At 31.7% G+C, this 16,163-nt stretch overlaps 3 protein-coding genes and 1 long non-coding RNA gene across 5 annotated transcripts; 2 read left to right on the top strand and 2 right to left on the bottom strand.

The window, feature by feature from the left end:
- Positions 1 to 62: 62 nt before the first annotated feature.
- LOC107361651 (uncharacterized) lies at positions 63 to 1,840 on the top strand. 2 transcript variants are annotated; one of them, XR_016197710.1, is made up of 4 exons: positions 246 to 382; positions 458 to 557; positions 714 to 1,162; positions 1,266 to 1,840. It is a non-coding gene; the product is annotated as an uncharacterized LOC107361651 (long non-coding RNA). The 2 variants fall into 2 exon arrangements; XR_016197709.1 differs by lacking the exon at positions 458 to 557 and having other exon boundaries at positions 63 to 382.
- Positions 1,841 to 7,053: 5,213 nt separating this feature from the next.
- LOC107361507 (uncharacterized) lies at positions 7,054 to 9,111 on the top strand. Its single transcript, XM_015928346.3, has 4 exons — positions 7,054 to 7,590; positions 7,652 to 7,941; positions 8,019 to 8,368; positions 8,446 to 9,111. The coding sequence occupies exons 1-4, from the start codon at positions 7,179 to 7,181 to the stop codon at positions 8,822 to 8,824; spliced, it is 1,431 nt and encodes a 476-aa protein (XP_015783832.1). The 5' UTR covers positions 7,054 to 7,178; the 3' UTR covers positions 8,825 to 9,111.
- A 60-nt stretch (positions 9,112 to 9,171) lies between these two features.
- On the bottom strand, positions 9,172 to 11,801 carry LOC107362121 (mitogen-activated protein kinase kinase kinase 7). The gene is made up of 6 exons (XM_015929131.3): positions 11,597 to 11,801; positions 11,262 to 11,475; positions 11,018 to 11,153; positions 10,211 to 10,790; positions 10,091 to 10,141; positions 9,172 to 9,992 (listed from the first exon to the last, which is right to left on the bottom strand). Exons 1-6 carry the CDS (start codon positions 11,720 to 11,722, stop codon positions 9,543 to 9,545), a joined length of 1,557 nt encoding a protein of 518 aa, XP_015784617.2. The 5' UTR covers positions 11,723 to 11,801; the 3' UTR covers positions 9,172 to 9,542.
- An 892-nt stretch (positions 11,802 to 12,693) lies between these two features.
- On the bottom strand, positions 12,694 to 15,720 carry LOC107362077 (dnaJ homolog subfamily B member 12). The gene is made up of 4 exons (XM_015929081.3): positions 15,527 to 15,720; positions 14,707 to 15,408; positions 13,746 to 13,909; positions 12,694 to 13,674 (listed from the first exon to the last, which is right to left on the bottom strand). The coding sequence occupies exons 2-4, from the start codon at positions 15,357 to 15,359 to the stop codon at positions 13,550 to 13,552; spliced, it is 942 nt and encodes a 313-aa protein (XP_015784567.1). The 5' UTR covers positions 15,360 to 15,408; positions 15,527 to 15,720; the 3' UTR covers positions 12,694 to 13,549.
- Between the last annotated feature and the right edge of the window lie 443 nt (positions 15,721 to 16,163).

Consider the following 16,163-nt stretch of genomic DNA (forward strand, 5'->3'; position numbering starts at 1 on the left):
TGTTATCATTGAATATGAGATATTTAATCATCAAATTATGTTTAAGTTATTCTTTTAATTTATATCAGTTTATTAACAGTTGACAAGAACACAGAAAGTGGAATTATTCTGTAATTAAATGTTCAATTGTGATGGTGAATGCTGATAGGTGTCGCTTGTTTATGAAATCCCTCCAAAAAAATGTTGGTGTGAAGACGCTAAAAATAAATCAAGGTAACTGGTTTAAGCTTGAAATGAAGGGCGATTAAAGTATGAATCAACAAAGCTGGTTGAACAAGCTGAAGGATAAATTGTGTGCTTCTAAATAAACCTTCATTCTTCCCAAATATTTCATTCAAAGTGTAACCGATAACTTGATAAGGAATGATACTTTCATCAAGAGGTGATTCAATTTTTACTTTACTGTTACTTGTGTGCTTTATATCCTGCTAAAGTAAACCTCTTTCTTTTTGTTTAGTTTTCCTAAATCAAAGTTAAATTGTTTCCAATGTGTGCTTTCCGTTATATCAATTTAAGCTCATCTCTTTCCTTAACCGTTATTGTTGAAAAGTTAAAAGGTCAATTAGATGAGTTTTTATTTTTCCCAATTTTTATCCTTTTTCATTCACTTTTCTCTTACTGTGTGTGTGTGTGCATTGAAAACCTTACAGCGTTCAGTTTTTCGGAAAAATTTATTTACTAATAATTTTAATTGTTTATTTTGGTTCAAACAGATTCACTTGACGGACTGGACTTCAATGGAAAGGAGAAAAAAATGAATCAAATAAAAAATTCAATCATTTAGCCGGAAGCTTCAGTTGATTCAGTTCATAATATCATTTAATTGAATGTAATTGCAGACTCATTACAAAACGTGTCAAGGGTCAATCACGTTTATTTGGATTTTAATACTTTATTTGGATTAACTCAGTATCAGATATCAATCAAATCATCGTCCGTCAAATGGAACCAAGCGACTTGATCATATTAATTAGCGATGCTTGCTAGGAAAGACAGAAATTTGTTCATTCCATCAATTCAACTCTACAGTTGATAATACAATGACATTAATGGATGGCTGGAGTGACAGTAAGAAACGAAACAGAATCAACTGACAAATCTCCAAATGATCAAGCTTAAAGTACTTCATTAGAGTGTACAGGAGTAATTAGTAAATTAAATGGTAATGTTGAAGTTGAGCGATTTGGCTATTACTTGATGGATTAAATAGGAAAAACCAGTCACAATAACTAATTGAACATCATGTTTGTTGTGTTGATTTTCAGAACAAAAAGCAAAAGAAGAAGAAACGAGTCAATCTCTTGAATTTTTTTCTCCATTTACTTAACCTGTATCTATTGATTCATGATTTCACCTTCTCATACCAAAACTAATCAAGAAAATATCCAATTTTTATTATTCCTGTTAGCTTTTTCAACAACCCTGGCTACTTGAAGGTTATCTATACAAAAGAATCCGAAAACAAACAAAGCGATGAAAAATGGATGGCAGGAGCCCTGACCAGGGTACCAAGAAATGAAACCTAATGGACAACTAAAGTGTAAACTAGTTTACAATTGACTATTGGAAAGAGATTTGTAAATATTTACAATTGAAAGTTATAATTTTTTCAGTAAATTGAACGATGAATGATTATCCACTGTAATCACGTTTATCAGATTTGGCTGAGAGTTATATCCTCTTACATCTCATTTTTTCCTCTACTAAATCTTCATCTCTATCGTCACGTTCCTCATCACCTTTCAATTTCAGTTTACATGGTAAAATATTTCATGTTTTATGATTGAAAACATTCCATTTCTTACGCCAACATGTTATAGCTAGTAAAGTTTATGATGAAAAATTTATTCGGTAATCATATTTCAGGGTGTAAATAGGCAATTTGGGAAACACAATCCATTTTTTCTAGTCAGCCTTCAAACAGGTTCACGATTCCATCTGATTGTAAAGTTAATTCATCAAAATTTAGCTTATCGATAGATTCATAATGTTAGTAAATCACAGTTTAGAATGTATTAATATTTATATCTCGATTTACAATATTGTTAGTATCAAACAATTGAACATACCAAAAATTAAATCGATTTAAAATCATCTACAATATGTTTTAAGCTTTTATTATCTGCTGGCTTTCACTGCGAGTATTTTATAACTATTTTAAGTTAAACACAGACTGAATGTTTAACATTGAATTGGATCTACAATAATGAGCATAAAATCATTAACTTAATCATCCTTAGTCATGCGATTGAAAGACATTGACATTGAACGAAAATAAACAAACTCAGTTTATTAACATTTTCACATTATTACAGGAATAGAGTTCCGGTCTCCCAACGGTTTATGCTCAGTAAGAAGAGTAGATCCAACAGATACACTCAAGTGCACTGTAATACGGAATGTAAGGCCATCCAAGTGAAGGGAAATACAAAAATAGATGAAAATATACAAAAAAATACAAAACCGTTTCAACTTGGAATAAGTGTCGTCATCTATCAATGAGTAATCAAACGATTCTGGTCTGTTTGGCTAATCTTTTAAGCTTTTAAGCTAACTGTAACTGTGTCTTTGCATAAATCAAGCATAAAATCTTAATGAAATAATATCTTAAAGTAATAAAATGCTTTAACCAATTTTGTATAATCTTGCACGATCTAGTATTTCAATAAATATAGTCTAATATAAAATCTAATGTGGTGTCAAAGAATGATGATTGTAGTTGATACCATTCTCGAAATATTGGGTTTCAATGTTTTTAGACCAATGGCCGAAGTCAAGAGAACTGTGGATTAATGGAAAAAATCGTTGATGAACAATTAATGAAGGATAACTTTAAGTTCTCTAACTCTTACGGTCACATCGGTTTAAATAAAAAACGAACTGATCTGTTGTACAGAAAGAGAAATTTTTTTGGTAACAGTCTAGTTATAATTCATTATTTCAAAGAATGATATTTCTGTTGTACTTAACTGTTCATAACCCGTATTAGATTGTTCCATTAGTGGATAAACAAATTGACCAGCAATTCACTCCAGAATTAGCTTTGATATATTTTGAGCTGCGAACAAATAATATATTGGTAATGATTTATGATCTACCAAAATCAAAACAAAAACCACAAAGCAATAGATGAGATCAGTATTACAATGTAAGACTTTGAAGCTGATCGACCGAACAGTTTTGAAACTTGCCACTAACAATCACTATAAATATTTGTTATGAGTTCAAGAATCATGATGGAAAACAGGATTTTGCTCAATACAATAATCACTTCGAAGGATTAAACAAGATCTGCTAAGCTAATATTAAAAAATTTGAAACAGACTTTATTCAAGTCAGGAGAAACTATTAGAAACTATTTACTTACATATAATGTAATATGTTATAACTTAGAAGACACAACTAACACAATTGTAACATTTTATGCACAGATTGAAACAAAAATGGGCAAAAACGGGTAAAAATCAATTTATTTCAAATTTAGACTTTATTGGTTTATAGAAACATCAAAACTGAGTCCATTCGTGCAAATAAAAGATTTCTCTGATGAACAGTTCTCGAGAAAATCGGGTTCGAAGTTGAAACTTGCAAAGCTTTTTGTACAATTATGGAAGCAGATTTTTTCATGAAACTACTAACATTGCATGAATCCTTTGATGATCAACTAGGAAATGTATTCATTTTGAGAAATAGAACTTTTCTTTTTCTGTAAAACAGATCAGTTCGATTTTCTTATAAAACGATCGTTTTATGTGACCATAGTAGTTAGCGAGCTTAAACTTATTAATTGTCAATGAAAATTGTTTGCTAGCTAAAAATTAACAGCAGTTCTCTTAATTTTGGACATTTGGCCTAAAACTTTGAGCCTCAATAATTCGAGAATCGCATCACCTAAAATCATCATTCTTTCGCCAATTTAATTCCCTACTAATTGCTGATTCAATTCAATTTAAAAAATTTCCATTAGCGCATCTGATCTTGATATTTGGGTTACAAATGCACGGAAAACAACTTATTTCATTAAACAAAACTCAACAAAACCCATTTCTTGCTGAATAAAACAATTTTCTGGTTAAACTAACAACTCAAATGCAAAAAGTACTACTAAAGGCTCGAACATCTGGTTTAAGAGCTGAGACTTGGTTAGTTTGTAGTTACATAAAAACTTAGTTCATTGGTACATTTAAATGCTTCATCCGATGGACGATTTTCGAGATAATCGAGGTCAAAATTAAAACTTCGATCGCCTTTTCTCCAGCTATGGAACCAGATTTTTTCACGAAACTTATTTTACTGAAGTGTCTTTTGATGACCAAACAAGAAATGGTCTTGTTTTGAGGAATGACATTTTCTTTTTCCGTAAAACAGATCAATGCCAATTTGCAATTAAATCGATCGCATTCTGTGACCATAAGAGTTAAAGAGCCGAAACTCATTTTTTGTTTATAAAAATTGCTAACTTACATCAAGGATTGAATAATTTTATCAATTCATCAACAGTTCTCTTGATATTGGCCTTTGTTTTGAAAACTTTGAACCTCGATATTTCGAGAATGGCGTCATCTATAATCATGATTTTTTCACTCCTTCAATGTTTTACTAATTAACAACTCAATCCAATACAACAACATTCAATTAGTGCATTTGGGTTATGATGTTTGGGCTGTAAATGTACAAGCAACAACACATTAAACAAACCAAACTCATCTTAACACATTTCTTGGTAAATGAACCAACTTTCTTGTTAAACTTATACATCAAATGCAAAAAGCACTGCCAAAAGACCGAAAATTCGAGTTCAGAGTTGAAACTCATTGGTGCCATTCAGTAATTCATCTGATGGACAAATTTCTAGAAAATTGAGGTCAAAGTTAAAACTTCCATCGCCTTTTATTCAGATATGCAAGTAGATTTTTGAACGAAACTTTTTGTGACTGATGTAACTTTTGATGAGTAACCAGAAAACGGTCTTATTTTGAGAAATGACACTTTCTTTTACCGTAAAACAGATTAAGTTCAAGATGAGTTAAACCGACCGCATTCTGTGACCGTTTGAGATAGAGAGCTGACAACCTTGTGAGACCTATTATACGTCGATAAAAATTGTTGGTTCACATTAATAACTGAATACTTTTTTCAATTTAACAGTAGTTCTCTTAATTTTGGACATTTGTCCTGAAAATTTGAGCCTCGATAATTCGAGAGTGGTAGCATCTACAAGCACCGTTCTTGGCCAAATATTAGATTTTATTCTGGGCAATGATATATTGAAATATCAAAGCATCCAAGATCATACGCAAAAAGTTATAGCATTGTATTATTTATGTTGACAGATTTGAGATTTGATTTACAAAGCTAGACACAAATCTTGTTTGTTAGAAGGATCTGCATTATTAAATGAACTAGCTTAGATTTTATTCGGTATTTATTCATATGGTTTTATAGGCCATAATGATATCTAATGTTTGGTGAAAAAATCATGATTATAGATGACGCCATTCTCGAAATATCGAGGTTCAAAGTTTTTAAAACAAAGGCCAAAATCAAGAGAACTGTTGATGAATTGATAAAATTATTCAATCCTTGATGTAAGTTAGCAATTTTTATAAACAAAAAATGAGTTTCGGCTCTTTAACTCTTATGGTCACAGAATGCGATCGATTTAATTGCAAATTGGCATTGATCTGTTTTACGGAAAAAGAAAATGTCATTCCTCAAAACAAGACCATTTCTTGTTTGGTCATCAAAAGACACTTCAGTAAAATAAGTTTCGTGAAAAAATCTGGTTCCATAGCTGGAGAAAAGGCGATCGAAGTTTTAATTTTGACCTCGATTATCTCGAAAATCGTCCATCGGATGAAGCATTTAAATGTACCAATGAACTAAGTTTTTATGTAACTACAAACTAACCAAGTCTCAGCTCTTAAACCAGATGTTCGAGCCTTTAGTAGTACTTTTTGCATTTGAGTTGTTAGTTTAACCAGAAAATTGTTTTATTCAGCAAGAAATGGGTTTTGTTGAGTTTTGTTTAATGAAATAAGTTGTTTTCCGTGCATTTACAACTCAAATATCAAGATCAAAATGCGCTAATGGAAAGTATTTAAATCACATTCAATCAGCAATTAGTAGGGAATTAAATTGGCGAAAGAATGATGATTTTAGGTGATGCGATTCTCGAATTATTGAGGCTCAAAGTTTTAGGCCAAATGTCCAAAATTAAGAGAACTGCTGTTAAATTGGAAAAATTATTCATTCCATTATGTGCGCAAACAATTTTCGTCGACAAAAAATAAGTTTAAGCTCGCTAACTATTATGGTCACATAAAACGATCGTTTTAACAGAAAATCGAACTGATCTGTTTTACAGAAAAAGAAAAGTTCTATATCACAAAATGAATAAATTTCCTGGTTGATCATCAAAAGATACATCAGTGATATAAGCTTGATGAAAAAATCTGCTTCCATAATTGTACAAAAAGCTATGCAAGTTTCAACTTCGAACCCGATCTTCTCGAGAACTGTTCATCAGAGAAATCTTTTATTTTTACGAATGGACGCATTTTTGATGTTTCTACAAACCAATAGAGTCTAACTTTGAAATAAATTGATTTTTACGCGTTTTTGCCCATTTTTGTTTCAATCTGTTCATAAAATGTTACAATTGTGTTAGTTGTGTCTTTTAAGTAACAACATATTAAGTAAATAGTTTCTAATTAATTCTCCTGACTTGAATGAAGTCTGTTTCAAACTTTGCGATATTAGTTTAGTGATCTTGTTTGATCCTTCGGTGTCTGTGGTAAGTTTCAAATACTTTTAAAACTGCTCGGTCGCTAGCTTTAAAGTCTTACATTGTAATGCTAATTTCATGTTTTGCTTTATGGTTTTGTTTTGACTTTGGTAGATCATAAATCATTACCAATATATTATTTGTTCGATATATTTCATCTCATCTTGAATAATTCAAATGTTATTAAATTTTGTTAGCCATGATTGAGAGCATTATTCTCACGATAAATTGTTCAGAACATAATGAGTAAGCTAGACTTATTTTGTAGCAAAATCAATATTCGTATCTTTTACATTTGCATTGAGAATACAATTTAATTTCTGGCGAGTTTGGAAACTGCTGGCATCGAAGTAGCCATTACTTTATCTTTTACTCAATTGATCTGTAAACCATGGATGCTAACCATGATTCCAACTCAATCAATTCATCCATTGCTGAGCGCCGTGTTAAATCATCTCGTGTGGAAAGAGTTTCAACAGCTAAATCAGAACGTCGACTGAGTATTGTTTCTTGTTCATCTCTTGTTGCTCGCCATTTACTAGCTAATGGAAAAGTACAGCCTGAAGATGTGTTTTCCATTGAAGATAATGATCCAACCAACTTAACGGATCACCAAGATTCTGGAACACTTATTGTATTGAAAAATCTAATCTGGTCAATGAGGATTCTCGGTTTATGGCCCAAGCCTCATCCAACATTTTTCGGTCGCCTGAATCCTCAAGGTTGGGTCGTATTCGTCTATCTTCATATTTACGCAGTTCATAATGTGATCAATTGGCTATTTACTTACTACAAATACTCAGGTAAAAGCTTTAATCAAATCCTTTTTTCCTTCGCCAGTCATTATCTTTCTCTCTTCTCTAGATTTCACTATTTTCTTGGAAAACGCTTCAATGGTCATTAGAACTGGAGCAACTGCAGTGACTTTTGATCTTTTCTACCTCAAATTTTTGGAATCCATTCGTTCGGTGAAACAACTGGGTGGCTTTCCCTTTGAAGAAGGTGGCATTTGCCTGATGGAATTGAAAACACCGATAAATATCATTGTACTTGCCAGTTGGATCTATTTAGCAATGGTTCTTGGATTCACTTCTTGGTCAACTGCAACAATGGGAGTTCAAAAATTTATGGATTACTATTTCTATGGATTTAGGGTGATTATAAGCACTAATAGTGAAATATATTTTAATTGTAAACAAATTGTGCTTCTCTAATCAATATGTTTCTCTAGGTTGGTCATGTTAACGCTGTTGTTATGAGATTTTTAATGGCTGGAGTTTGGATTGCTCATATTGGAATCACATTGACGGCTGAAATTTTCCTCAAATCTTTTTATGTTGCCTCGTGTTTGCTTTTGGGTAAAACTGCTCGTGCTTATAATGCGATGGTTTCCCATTTGGGTGAACAGGACGACTTGACTGGTGAAGAAATGAATAGAGTTAATAAGCTTCATACACAGTTAACTGATTTAGTTCATGGCGTTGATAAAACTTTCACGATCAAAGCTTTCATTTGGATATCAACCATTTTTCTCAATCTATGCATCAAGATTGGAATCATTTGTATTGCCACTGATCCAAGGTAACTACAATTGTTAATTTCAAGGTTTATTTTTTTATCTAATTGGTATTTTCAATTCCTTTTCATCAATATCTTAGCTGGGTTAGCAATGCGTCTCTAGATATCATTAATTATCTTGTTATTTTCATTGTTATTTCACTAACTGCTGCTGATGTTTCCCTTCAATGTGAAGTGTTACTTCCTTTGGCTCATCGATTGGCAGCTAAAGCTGACATGAAAAATTTGACCGTACTTTATCAGGCTAAACTAATGATTGCTAAAATGAGCCATCCAATTGCTAAATTGACTGGATGGAAATGCTTTGTGCTTGATCGTCCTTTTATTTTAACGATTACTGGAACAATTTTGACCTACTCTGTTGTTTTGATGCAAATGAGTCGATCAATGGCCGCTCAGAGTAACTCTAAAAATATGATTAATGGGACAAACATAGTAGCAAAAAATAATACAATTTAAAAGCACAATAACTTAACATAACTGATTGATTGATTGATATTTTGCTTGCCTAGACAGCATAATACAATGGATGGATTCAATTATTTATCTGATCACTTCTGTTTGTTTGGATGATTTCTTGCTAGCAAATTATTTATTTTATTGATTTTTCATTGTAAATTATCAAACTGTTCAACTCTAATTATTTATTCATTGTAATATCATCCAAATGAATTGACCTTGGTTTACTAATCATGTTTAGCTGTAATAACCTAAAATAGTTATAATAAAAAAGGATTGTCCCGATATCTGATTGCTTTGAATTTAATTCAAAAAATAGCCGATAAAATAAACAATAGATTGTAAGGTTTATGCAAAATTGCTTTAACAGCTTAAAATAGAGCATTTTAATCGAGAAAAATTGTACATTGAAGCTTTTTTTAGATCAAGAAAAAGCAAATAAAACATTTTATACAAATAAATTATTTTTGAATGCCGATGAAAGCTGGATTTTGTGATTCTCTTGCAGCAGCAAACGCGAATACTTTTTTCCAATTATGACACAAATGAGAGCTTATTAGGCTTTACTTGGTTTTTTTTACAGTAGGAGGAAAAGAGAAGCTAATTGTTGAAGGAGAGATGATTTAAATCAGTTTTCCTGTTACTGAAATTGACTAGTTTTTCCCACAGAATCTCTGGGAAAGAAAGTTGAAAAATGATTAGTTTGTTACACATCATTTTAATCAACGACGACCCATCCTTCTTCAATTGCATATAGACGGAATTGGTTTCTTTCCTTAGCGGCTTTCAAAGAAACCCTTTCCTCTTCAATCATCTTGGTATATCTTTCCTTTTCAGCATTTAATCGGGCTTTTAATTTCTCTTCGGAAGATTCGTGAACGTTATTTGGATCCATTTTCGTCCTTTGTAATCTTTCATTGCGATTTTCTTCTAGCACAATAATATTAAAATACTTTTTGAGGTAATTTTTAGCTTCTTCTCGGTGCAATTCGTAGAGTTGCATTGATTTAGGATTTGATTCATTGGGTTTAGTTGGGACAAGATCAGGCGATAGTAGAGCTTCGAAGCCTTCATCATCAATGTTATTATAAGTATCGTTGGGATCAAATAAGTAAACAGGTGAATGCATGTCAACATTGAATGAATTATTTTTCAAAGGCAGATCAAGCTAAAATAAAGGCAGAAAGAAAATAAGCAAAGTTAATAACAAATTAAAAAATTTAGTTATTAATTATTAGAACAACAGAATAAATTGTGAATACATACTGTTCTCCTTGATGGACCCGGTTGCTCAGAAGTGTGCATCTTTTCACAATTCTGTGATTGAAGATAAAAACAAGACAATAAGACAATTGTTTAAATTCTGATTAAAATTAATAGAAATACCTCTAATGCGGAAGAATTGCTTGAACATGCACCTGGTAAGCTTTCAGTTTTAATTTCTGTGTCGAGAGGTAGAGTTAGATTTAAAACGTCTGTTGAAAGCGTTGATGATGGAGGTGAATAATCTTGGGATGATGTTGGTGATTCCGCAGGAATAAATAATGTGGTAGATCTATAGATGTCTTTTTCGTCAATGTAAAAATCGTAAAGTTTCTGCATACAGTCCACAACAAAATGAATATCCGGTCGATGTGAGATTTTTTCATCCCAACAACGAACCATCAGTTGCTCCAAAACTTCAGGACAATTTTTCAAAAGAGGAGGTCGAAGTCCAGCAGCAACGAGCCAGAATATTCGACAAGACTCTGTAATATCTTCATAAGGCTTTTGACGCGATAATATTTCCCATAAAATTATCCCAAAAGAATAGATATCACATTTTTCTGAGTAAGATTTTGTTTGAAATACTTCTGGAGCCATCCAGACTGCACTTCCTCTTTGGTTCGTCACTTCGGTATCAACCATTCTCAGTGTTCCAAAATCACATAGTTTAATAACTCGACCTTCGTCAAATACTAAGAGGCTATAAAATATAAAAATAAATACATGTATAAGTTTCAATAAATCTATAAATCATGAAACAAACGAGCAAGTGTAGTCACAAACGTGTAGATTGAACTAACTAAAAGACTAATCAAACAATGAAATAATGAACATAAATATAACCAAATCAGACTATTATATCATATCAGATTCTGATAGAGCAAACTAACGGAACATTGATAGATTAAATTGATAACAAAAACATACTTAGGTGGTTTTAAATCACGATGCATCATTGGCTTGGGCTTAATTGAGTGAAGGTATTGAACACCACGAGAGGTTTGTAGGCACCAATTAATGGCATGAGATAAATTGTACTTAACATCGATCCTTTCATGGAGTACTGATAAGGAAAAACCATGGATAGTTATAGTAATAAAAGAAGATTAGTATCGATTTTGGATTAACGAAAAAAATTTTCATTCAAACAATAGCATGTAAAAATACTCACTGTGATGAAGAGAACCGATTTCTGCATATTCCAAGACTAGCAATGAGTGTTTTGGACAAATACCAAATAGTTTAATGATATTAGGATGTTTATCTTGTGGAAAATGTTTGATTTCGGCGTGAAAATTCTGCTTATAATGAAAGGACTTAGTTGCTACTAGTTCACCTTTCCACCTCGCAATACGTATCTGACCAAATGTTCCATGCCCACAAACCTGCAGATATGATAGAGAATAATGAAAATATTATTAGCAAATCAAAAAAAGTACCCAAAGAACAATAAAAATGTCAATCGATCCAACGATAAAAAGTAAACAAAAAATAAACGATACTTACTGGACCATACTCAAGCTCCTCACTAGGAATAAGATTGAATTTCTTGTACAATTCCTCTTCAGGTCCATTTGAAGACATATTCCGATTTTTACTCGAGGATTCGTTAGGCAAGTAGATTAAACCCATATATCACTAAATATTTTAACTAATGTCAAAAATAACTACTACTGTAATAGATGGTAGTAATAGATGGTAAACAGGTTGCGAGATTATAATGTTGTGTTATGTTATGATATGTTTTGATAGATGCTGAAAACAAGAAACAAGCGCCATCTGCCGTCATATACGAAAAGAACAATCAACTACGTAAAAAAACTACTTACTGTTAGTTTTGGACTCCGTTTGGACTATTTAATGAACGCTAATGTTTTCATTAATCATGAATCATCATTACTGAATAGCATTCGCTTACATCATAATTCCTTTTCAGTAAATTCACATTGGAGAAAGACGAGCAGACGATTTAAAAATGATTGAATCAGATGATATCCATTCAAAATCCATGTTATCCAAAAGAAGAGCTGATTAAAACAATCAAATTAAAGAGTTTAAATTACAATTGTATCTGTTTTTGTAAACTGAACTTCAGTATGAAAAAATCTATGTTTCTATTATTTCAATTAAAAATTAATCGGTCTGCGAATGTTGATATATATCATCAATACACTCAGATGAAAGTTTCTTTTAGAAGAATGCCGATGAGAAAAATATTTTATTTTCATTTGTTTCACCCGGAACAGCCGATCAATTTGTATATTAAATAAATCAACCCACAATTTATGGAAGGGTATACACCAGATAAGTTTATGTACCTAATAATATGGATGGATCAAAATCATCATATCGAGTGCCTGGCAGAGAATGGTATTGATGAAGTTCTGAATCCTAAAGAATTAATCGAAAGGGTTGAGTTAATAACATACAGCTAAACATACAAACATTAACATCATCAGGTAATATCAATATCAAACAATACCATAAAATATCACCAGTTAAGAATGAACCTACAATTTATCATTGATTTGCCTATTTACACTTCATTTAAATCACAGATTATCTCTATTCAAGATTGAAATTTAAATTAATGACTTTATGAATTTTGATTTGTAATAAAATTTATTTATTAACATTTTAGATATAAATCCTTGCAGGTAAAGAAGGTTAAATTAGATAGCATCAGAAACAAAGTCAATCAGGCTTAGATGATGGGTGAATGTGAAATGAAAAGAAAGAAGCAAGAGTAACACGTAAATTGTGTCAACAAGTGATTCAAAAAAATTGATTGGTTCACTTTTTATATATATATATATTTATGAAATCAACTTGAGAAAAACAACTAATTACACAGAGTGAGAAGAAAAAAAGTAGAAAGGAGAGGAATTGTGGACAAGAAAAGGATGCACTTGTTGGGAATTAAAATTGATAATCAATTGGAAAATTGGTTATTCAATTAGCTTCCTCCTTGTCTTTTCACCGTGCGCCTCACTATAAACTTTGATGGGACAAAGGGTGAGTTTTGACAGAAGGTGAATAGTTGAGTAGACGAAAAATCTACTTATTAAACAATATGTACAAAATCACTTGGTATTTTGTTTGTGAATGTGTTGTTTTGCTTGTTTAAGATGTTTCTGCAGGTTGAATGAAGAATAGATCAGATCCTTTGAAAGTTGATGACACAAAGATTGTAGTTTAGTCTGAAATTATAATTTTCCGCATTGTGAGCAAAACTTGTAATCAAATCCTTCAAAGGAGATCATCTGTAAGAATTATCATCTCTATTAAAGTTATTATTGTGATATATAAAGACCATATGAAGTTTTCATTTTCTTGTCAATTCATCGTACTTCATTCACTGACAATGTATTAAAACAATAAATTATCAACAAATCTAGGTGAAATGGTAAGAAAATCGCTCTCCTAATAGTCCATTTAAATAGTTATCCAAAAAACGGATCAATAGTATCTAAAATGTTCTTGCATCTCGTTGAATTTGGTACAAGAATTTAATTTATAGGCTCTGGCCTTTTCCTCCAGTTCTTTATCCCCATAACTTCTAGCTCTCCAAAGCATGGCGTCGCCTGTGAAAATTAAAATTAAAATCAAGATCAGTAAATAAATGTACATATTGAAATAGGACGATGAAACTTACGATGATTTTTTTCTCGATAACAAGCTGCTCTGAGGTTAGTGATATACTCTTCTTCAACTAATGCTTCTATGCGTCTTAAATTATTTTTATAATCGGTTTCAAAATTATCCTTTACATAATATGGGACCTTGAAAGAAGATGTAACTCTTTCATGAGAATATTTTCTGTTAGGGAAAAAAGAAAAGTGATTAGTGTATCGTTTATTATAAGACAAGGATGACAATTGAAAGAAAGGTAAGAATGACACATATAAATCTAATGAAACGTATAAGATTATCGATAGACTTATTAATCTGTAAGCACTTAATTTCAAGCTAATAGTATGAATTGTTGAATGAAATGATGTGAGATGGAGCTGAGCCTACAATACAGTTGAGTATTAAACCTGATTTTATTGATTGCCTATTATAAAATGAAAGCAGCTAATGTCTAAACTTTAATGTAAAATTAATGAATGAAACTATAAGACCTCAAATAAAGGAGTAACTAAAAAATTTCTTAAAAATAAATGAAAATATGGTAAGAATAACAATTGTTTAAGTTTGACAGTTACAGTTGCCATACAGCTATGAAAAAACCTTCCAAAGGATCTCCATTGTAAAAGCCTGCTGTGTCATTCTTTTTCAACAAAAAACGAGAGGCTATTTTTAAAATCACGATTATCTGAACTTTTTTGATAAACTCATTTTAAGACTGATTTTTGCCTATTAGATATCATGAATATCAACAGAAAACAAATTTAAATGCAATAAATTACTACACTTGATAAGCAGAAGTGTCACATTTTTGAAGCTAAGCAAATAAAATAGGTTGTCCGACCGGATCAATCAGGCCGATACAAAACTAGCATCATGCATTCCTTCAATGATATACTGATGTCTTTGTGTTGAGTCTAGTCCTGGAATATATCTGACTTGTCGTAATGGGATTGAAGTAAAAGCAAAAACGGCCATAAACTTACAGGGTTCTTTGTAAACTGAATGCTGGATCAGAGACAAAGAATGAGCTCATCACAGAAAGGCATACAAGGAACAAAACTGGTAACATTTGGATGAGGACACCAAAGCCACTTGGTTCTTGTTGTGGTGACTGAGTTTGGGCCCTTGAACTAGCATAACGATTATTTCGGCGAAGATATACATTGCCACCTCCAAAGAACATATTGAACAGTTCTTCAGCTGACACATCACTATCAAAACCACGATTATATTCAAAGAATCCATTATCGGTAAAAACAGTTGTTCTAGTACGTGTGTGGTTATGCGATCGATTAGATGATCCGTCTTCAGGACCATAAAGATCATATTGTCTTTTTTTCTCAGGATCAGAAAGAATTACAAAAGCGTTACTTATTGCTTTGAAAGCCTCTGAGGCTCCTGGAGTTTTATTCTTGTCTGGATGAAATTGTAAGGCCAATTTACGATATTGTTTCTTTAATTCAGCTTCCGTAAATTCTTTACCAACTCCTAATAATTCATAATGATTTTTACAACGTTTAATTTTGCGGACAGCCTCTAACTGTTCTTGTGTATACTCGCTTGATGCTTCAGATGTTGAACTAGATGTTGCATTAGACGATGATGATGTAGATGCACCTGATCCACTACTAACCATTTTTTGAAGATTGACAATGCCTTTCGACAAATAATAAAAACTGTATTACCTAGTGATTAGAAAATAGATTACCATTAGAAAAACCAAGACCAATCAATGGTGACAAATAAAAAATAGGAGAATGCAGTAATGCTAAATGATATAAGGTCAGAGGAAAACAAACTTACAATGTATAACTAATATTAGTGGATACTGATTGAGCCTGGTAGGCCAATAAAGATGAATAGAAGATTCTGACTTTCTATAGTACCAATGTGTTAATAATTATTTATAACCAAAATAAATAATGATTTAAGATTGCACATTACAAATAGAAAACAAGTAAAAATTATATTCAGTCTAATCAATACGCTTAAAGTATTGTAAGTATAAGGTCAGACTAGTGCGCAGACACTAATGACGAGTAATAGTGTAAGTCGGATCCGTCAAAAATAACTGGATTTGTGTAACCAAGAAACAAGTGAATCTCGCATTACGTATCCAACATTAATCGATCTACCGAATATTATTCCATTCAAACTAATTAATTAATCAGGATTCGGTTCACAAATTATTACTTGAAACAATCAATTCATAACAATATTCCAGGGTAAATCAGTCTGCAACTCTTTTAGACTCAGGACACTAACCAATATTAAAAAACAACACAGAACAGAATACACATGAAAACAATTCTCACTGATTCTATCGCACTTTTAAATCGTAAAATTGTCACATATTTTTCATTTAATAAGCATAGAAATTAACAAAATTATTGAGCTTTTTAATCATTAGACTTTTCGTTTACAATAAACAATAACCGCA

The sequence above is a fragment of the Tetranychus urticae genome, chromosome 1, assembly GCF_039701765.1.
Source record: "Tetranychus urticae isolate SD_2017Ah chromosome 1, NJAU_TeUrti_SD_1.0, whole genome shotgun sequence".
NCBI classification, from domain to species: domain Eukaryota; kingdom Metazoa; phylum Arthropoda; class Arachnida; order Trombidiformes; family Tetranychidae; genus Tetranychus; species Tetranychus urticae.